General features: G+C 60.4%; 1 protein-coding gene and 1 long non-coding RNA gene across 4 annotated transcripts in view; one reads left to right on the forward strand and one right to left on the reverse strand.

Annotated features, from left to right (window-relative positions):
• The window catches only part of LOC126942911 (uncharacterized), a 600,821-nt gene that overhangs the window by 461,395 nt on the left and 132,852 nt on the right, over positions 1–6,574 (reverse strand). The gene's annotated exons all lie outside the window — the stretch shown is intronic.
• ZNF414 (zinc finger protein 414) lies at positions 738–4,343 on the forward strand. Of its 3 annotated transcripts, XM_050770591.1 has the most exons (8): positions 738–888; positions 1,588–1,900; positions 2,216–2,323; positions 2,434–2,539; positions 2,965–3,308; positions 3,389–3,439; positions 3,898–4,071; positions 4,158–4,343. In XM_050770591.1, the coding sequence occupies exons 1-8, from the start codon at positions 886–888 to the stop codon at positions 4,229–4,231; spliced, it is 1,173 nt and encodes a 390-aa protein (XP_050626548.1). In that variant the 5' UTR covers positions 738–885; the 3' UTR covers positions 4,232–4,343. The 3 variants fall into 3 exon arrangements, with proteins under 3 accessions (XP_050626548.1, XP_050626549.1, XP_050626550.1); XM_050770592.1 differs by lacking the exons at positions 3,898–4,071; positions 4,158–4,343 and adding an exon at positions 3,539–3,714; XM_050770593.1 differs by lacking the exons at positions 3,898–4,071; positions 4,158–4,343 and adding an exon at positions 3,539–3,646 and having other exon boundaries at positions 3,402–3,439.

Below are 6,574 nucleotides of genomic sequence, written 5' to 3' on the forward strand. Positions count from 1 at the left end.
GACCGGCCTGGGCAACACAGAGAGATCCTGCCTCTAAAAAGAATGTAATAAGTAGCTGGGCACGGTGGCGCACGCCAGTCATCCCAGCTACTCGGGAGGCTGAGATGGGAGGATCGGCTGAGCCCAGGAGGTCAAGGCTGTAGCGAGCTATGATCACATCACTGCGCTCCAGTCTGGGCGACAGTGCAAGACCCTGTCTCAACACTATAAAAAATAAAGAAGAACTGGCCGGGCGCGGTGGCTCACGCCTGTAATCCCAGTACTTTGGGAGGCCGAGGCGGGCAGATCACCTGAGGTCAGGAATTCACGACCAGCCTGGACAACATGGTGAAACCCCGTCTCTACTAAAAATACAAAATATTAGCCAGACGTGGTGGTGGGCGCCTGTAATCTCAGCCACTTGGGAGGCTGAGGCAGGAGAATCGCTTGAGCCCGGGAAGCGGAGGTTGCAGTGAGCCGAGATCGTGCCATTACACTTCAGCCTGGGCGGCAAGAGCGAAACTCCGTCTCAAAAAATAAATAAATAAATAAAATAAGAACTGCTGTTTATCGCCTGTCCAGGGCTGATGTTGGGACAAGACTAGAGGGGATGAAGGTGCCCATTTTGAACCCGGACCTCTGTTCACGGAGTCGCCTGAAGTGCGCTCTGATTACCCTGGGATAGCAAGACTCCAACAGCGTCCAAGTTGCACTCCACGTTCACTCTGCCCTCAGGCCCCGCCCCCTATCCGAACGCCTTGCGCAGGCCCCGCCTCCAACCTCGCGAGAGCCGAGAGACGGAAAATGGCGTTGACGTGAGCGCGAGCTCGCATTGCCCAGAGGGTGGCCGCCGCCTAAGCTGGAGCCGCCGAAGCCGCAGGAACAAGAGGCCGAGCCGTGTCGAAGATGGTGAGCGCGGCACCGGGGTCGCGGGCGCGGCGGAGCGGCGGGGAGTGGCGGGAAGCGGCCCTGTCGCGCATACATCCTCCGGGCGACCCAGCCCCCACATCCGGGCACCCGTCTGCCGCTGGCTGTCACTCGGAGAGCTCCCTACTTCCGGGCCGGGCCCGGAATGGACCACGCCCACCAGGCTAGGACTCCGCCCCAAAACTTATTACATCCGGGTTCCTAGCACCTCCAAGATTGTCCACACGGCTCGCAGCTGGCCAGTGTTTCTCGGTCCTCAGACAATCCGTGTGTAGCTCCTCTAGCATCTTCCCAGTCGCTCCCTGCCCATAGCCCCGCCTCCGTATTCTTGGCCCCGCCCACTCCCTGTAGGCCACGCTTGTGTCGCATACTGGGGCTCCCACTTATCCTAGTTGAGGAGGTGCTTCTCCCATGTACATAAGAAGCTCAATCTGGGCCAGTGCAGTGGCTGACGCCTTTAATCCCAGCACTTTGGGACGCTGAGGCAGGAGGATCACTTAAGACCAAGGGTTCAAGACCAGCGAGGGGGACATGGCGAAACCCCCATCTTTATAAAAAGGAAAAAGGAGCTTAGTCCAACCTTACGTATTCCCCTATCCTCTCCTGCTGGTGATTCCTTAGGATGGGGGCTGACTGGGTTGACCCAGAGCCCAGAAGGGTTATCTCTGCCTCTTCCACCAGGAGGAGAAACCCTCAGGACCCAGCCCAGACATGCCGGCCACTGCAGAGCCCAGCTCCAGTGAGACCGACAAGGAGTTGTTGTCCCCGGCTGTGCCATCTGCCGCCACCTCCTCCTCCATGGCGGAGGAGCCGGGCCCTGAGCAGGCAGCCACACCACCAGTGTGGGAACGTGGAGGGCTTGGAGGGATGCAGCAGGGCTCCTCCCCAGCCCCAGACAGCTGCCAGCCTGGCCCCGGACCCAGCCCTGGCCCGACCAGCATAGTCTCCGGGACCAGCGAGGACCTGCGGCCTCCCAGACGACGCCCACCTCCAGGTGATCTGTGATGGGACCTTCTGGGGAGTCACGGGCCCTGGAACAATAGAAGCAAGAAGTAGAGAATCTCTAACCTAAGGGCCTTTCTAGAGGGATGCCACTCATCATTTTACTGTGCTGCCAGTGGATGCCAGGCTGTGGCTCCAATGGTGAGCGTGGCCAATCCAGCCCCTGCACTGTGGCAGATCAGTTTGTTGTGGTAGGCAGAGAGTAGAGGCCCCAGCATCATATTTGCTTCTCTGGGGCAGAGCCCTGGGGTCAGGGACAGCACTAGTGAGGAAGGGACCAGTGACCCCTGTTCTGTGCGTCCTGCAGGGAAGCAAATCCCTTGCTCCAGCCCTGGCTGCTCCCTCAGTTTTCCCAGCGTCCGTGACCTGGCACAGCATCTTCGAACCCACTGTCCGCCCACACAGTCCCTGGAAGGTAGGGCCAGGACCGGTAATGGGGAGGCAGGTTAGGGTGGGAAACAGGTGGAGCCCCTCGGAGCCAGCCTTGACCACCCCTTTCCACTCCTCTGTCTTCATCCTTACCAGGCAAGCTCTTCCGCTGCTCAGCCCTGAGCTGCACCGAGACCTTCCCCAGCATGCAGGAGCTGGTGGCTCACAGCAAACTGCACTACAAGCCCAATCGCTACTTCAAGTGAGACCCTGACCTCTTGAGCTCCGCCCTGCCCTAGCCTCACCCTGTGTGTGGGCTCCAGGCCTTCCTCCCTTCCTGGTCAGGGTGTTGGAGGGCGGGATTTGATGTGGGTGGCCTTTTGGGGGAAGCCCCGCCCCTACATCCCTGGATGGGGCGGGGCATAAGTGGGGGTGGCTCCACCCCGCGAGGCGTTACCTCCCAAGTGGAAAACCGGCCTCCTAACTTAAAATTGAGACTTCTTTCCGGGTTTCCCCAGGAAACCAGCACCTGTAGTGGTCAGGAAAGGTCGCTGCCACGCTTGTACGGGAGCGGGGAGGCGATTGGTGCCCAGGCTCCGTTCCCACGCTCGAAGGGCGGGTGGCATTGCACAGAACCCTCTCTCTGGTCTCCCTGGAGGCCCAGCCCAGCCCTCTGCCCACCCCCAGGTGTGAGAACTGCCTCCTGCGCTTCCGCACGCACCGCTCGCTCTTCAAGCATCTACATGTTTGCGTGGAGAATGCGCAGAGCCCAGCCCCGCCACCACCCCCGGCCCTGGACCGAGAGCCGCCCGCGCCCGAGCGTCCCCCGGAGGTTGACCTCGCGTCAGCGCCGGGCCTGCCGTTCCCGCTGCTGGAACCTTTCACGACCCCCGCCCCTGCCGCCACCGGACCGTTCGTGCCCTACTTGATCCCTGCGCCCTTTGGCCTAAGCCCCCCGCGCCTGTGCCCCTTCCTGGCCGCTGCACCCGGGCCGCCGGCTTCCAGCGCCGCCGTCTGGAAAAAGAGCCAAGGTGAGTATGGGGGTGGGGGTCACCAGGAGGGTGAGCTGGCCTCGCCCCGACTCTGAACTTGACCCGCCCCTTTACCGCAGGTGCTGGCAGCAGCCCCCGAAGACCCCAGGGCGGCTCCGGCGCGCCCTCAGGTGCGTGCAGGTGACCACCAGGGAGGGGTGGAGGGGCTTTCCTGCGCCCTGCGGGGTCCGGTGGATACCAGGAGGGAACAGTGCCTATCCCTTTCCCAGGGGGCCACAAATGCCACCGTCCCGAAATACAGGATTTTTGCCTTAAAAATGACTGGCACCTGCGCCTTCATCTGCGCCGGCGTTCCCGTGTAAACTTTGCGCCCCTTTCACCGTTCACCTCGGAGCGGGCTTCTCCCCGGCGGTGGATCTGGGGATGGTAGTAGGGGACGCGGAAAAGCTAAGTTGGGTGCCCCCAACTCTGCGGGCAGACAGACCCGGGTGAAACTGAACCAGGCGCCCGGAAGCTGATGGGGGGTGGGAAAAGGTCCCACCCACCCTCGCCGGCGTCTTCCATCCTTGGCGCACGGGTCTTCTGGGTTGGGGGAGCCCGGGACTGACCGGGTCCCGCCTGCCCGCAGGGCACGCGGCCCCGAGCCGCATCGTGTGGGAGCACACGCGCGGCCGCTACTCGTGCATGCAGTGCGCCTTCTCCACGGCCTCGCGGTCCGCCATGACCCTGCACCTGGAGGACCACCGCCCCGGCGCCCCCGCGGCCCCCGCGCCCGGGCCACCGCGCCCCGACGCCCCCGCGGGTAAGGCCGAGGAATGCGCGGGTGGAGAGGGGGGCGGGGGCCCAAGGCGCTGAGGCTCAGGCGCCCCCCTCCTCTGCCCCACCCAGATCCGGCCCCGCTTGCACCCAAGGTGTCGCCGCTGCTTTCAGAGGGGGAGCTTCCAGTGTTCTCGCAGCTCTGAACCCTGCCGCTTTCGGGGTGGCCCATGGGATGTGGGTAGTTGTGTCATTTGGAGGGGGCTGCAGGGAAAGGGGATTGGGGTGGACAATAAAGAAGGCGCCATGAGCCAGCCTGTGCTGTGTTCCCATCCCTTGCCCCCCCCCCAAAGTGCAGTGGGCTGGACCCCAGCAGTCATGGAGCGATCACATCTTGGGAGGACCACCTGGGTCCACAGGTGCAAGCCTCAGCCCACTTGTGTCCTATCTCCCCATCACCCCAATCCTGAGACCCAGGTCCCCAATACCCACTGTGGCACTGCTCTCCCTTGTCCGGAAACCAAATGGGATAGGACTTTCCAGTTTTCTTTTAAGAAGTCCCGGCTGGGGCCGATTGCAGTGGCTCACGCCTGTAATCCCAGCACTTTGGGAGGCCTAGGCGGGCGGATCACGAGATCAGGAGATCGAGACCATCCTGGCTAACACGTTGGGTTTACAGACGTGAAACCCCCTCTTTACTAAAAATACAAAAAATATTAGCCGGGCATGGCGGCATGCGCCTGTAGTCCCAACTGCTGGGGAGGCTGAGCCAAGCAAAATGGCGTGAACACGGGAGGCGGAGCTTCCAGTGAGCCAAGATCGTGCCACTGCACTCCAGCCTGCGCGACACAGCAAGACTCCCTCCCTCGCCAAAAAAAAGTCCCGGCCGGGCACAGTGGGTCTCGCCTGTAATCCCAGCACTTTGGGAGGCCGAGGCAGGTGGATCACGAGGTCAGGAGATCGAGACCATCCAGGCTAGCACAGTAAAACCCCGTCTCTACTAAAAAAAAAAAATACAAAAAATTAGCCGGGCGTGGTGGCAGGCACCTGTAGTCCCAGCTACTCGGGAGGCTGAGGCAGGGGAATGGAGTGAACACAGGAGACAGAGCTTGCAGTGGGTCGAGATCGGGCCACTGCACTCCAGCCTGGGCGACAGAGCGGGACTCCCATCTCAAAAAAAAAAAAAAAAAAAAAAAAACACCAAAAAATAGCCAGGCATTGCTGGGCACAGTGGCTCATGCCTCATGCTTGTAATCCTAGCACTGTGGGAGGCCAAGGCGGGTGGATCACTTGAGGTCAGGAGTTTGAGACTAACCTGGCCAACATGGCAAAATCCCATCTTTACTAAAAATTTGAAAATTAGCCGGGCATGGTGGTGGGCACCTGTAATCCCAGCTACCCGAGAGCCTGAGGCAGGAGAATGGCTTGAACCCAGTGAGACGGAGGTTGCAGTGAGCCAAGATCAAGCCCCTGCACTCCAGCCTGGGTGACAGAGCGAAACTCTGTCTAAAAAAAAAAAAAAAAAAAAAAAAAAAATAGCCAGCCGTGGTGGCTACCTGGGAGGCTGAGGCAGGAGGATCACTTGAGCACAGCAGTTCAAGGCTGTGGTGAGCCATCATCACACCATTGCAACCCTGGCCTAGGAGACAAAAAAAAACAATCCCGGGAGCTCCGGGGACGGGCTGGTCCTGAGAAAGTGCAGGGACTGGCCAGGATGGCCTGAAGACCCCAGACCCCGAACCCCGCACTGACTCAAGGGGAAGAATTCTTTAGAATTGGGGAGGCCGGCTGGGGGCTCAGGTCTTCATCCTCCTCACTGTCTGCCAGACCGGTTTCCACCGTGTCCGAGCTCTGAGGAGCAGGGTGGGTCAAGGCCAGCCCTCCGTGGCCTGGACTTTCTCTTCACCCCCGAAGCCAGGGTCCCTCCTGGGTATGGAAGTCCCAGGTGATGTCCACAACCACCCCTTGGAGGCTGGTTTTACCTCCATGATTCCTCTCCCTTCTATCCTCATCTCGCCAGCCCCAGGGTCCCCTAGCCCACCCCCTACTCTCCCCAACCTGCCCTTCCCCCAAGACTGACAATGGTCTCCTCTTTTTCCTTTTTTTTTTTTGGGGAGACAGAGTCTTGCTCTGTCACTGAAGTGCAGTGGCACGCTCTCGGCTCTCACTGCAACCTCCGCCTTCTGGATTCAAACGATTCTCCTGACTCAGACTCCAAGTAACTGGGATTACGGGCGCCTGCCATCACCCCTGCCTAACTTTTTGTGTTTTTAGTAGCGACGAGGTTTCAACATGTTGGCCAGGCTGGTCTCGAACTCCTGACCTCAGGTGATCCACCCACCTTGGTCTCCCAAAGTACTGGGATTACAAGTGTGAGCCACCACATCCTGCCAGGGTCTCTTCTGATTGTTCCCCTCTCCTGCCCAGCACCCTTCAGTGGCTTCCCACAGCCCTGTCGATGAAGATCCTGTTCTCCCAGTAGCCCAGGGACCTCCTTCACCCCAGTCCACCTGTCTCAATCTTTACCTCCTCCTCTTTCTCCATTCTCT

The sequence above is a fragment of the Macaca thibetana genome, chromosome 19 (genome assembly GCF_024542745.1).
Source record: "Macaca thibetana thibetana isolate TM-01 chromosome 19, ASM2454274v1, whole genome shotgun sequence".
Classification (NCBI taxonomy): domain Eukaryota; kingdom Metazoa; phylum Chordata; class Mammalia; order Primates; family Cercopithecidae; genus Macaca; species Macaca thibetana.

What these genes read in the sequence shown, in the direction of transcription:
- ZNF414 (XM_050770591.1), top strand. An exon ending in CGTCTGGAAAAAGAGCCAAG is followed by an intron (nt 3,309 to 3,388) that starts GTGAGTATGGGG and finishes CCTTTACCGCAG; the next exon opens with GTGCTGGCAGCAGCCCCCGA. An exon ending in CGGCTCCGGCGCGCCCTCAG is followed by an intron (nt 3,440 to 3,897) that starts GTGCGTGCAGGT and finishes GCCTGCCCGCAG; the next exon opens with GGCACGCGGCCCCGAGCCGC.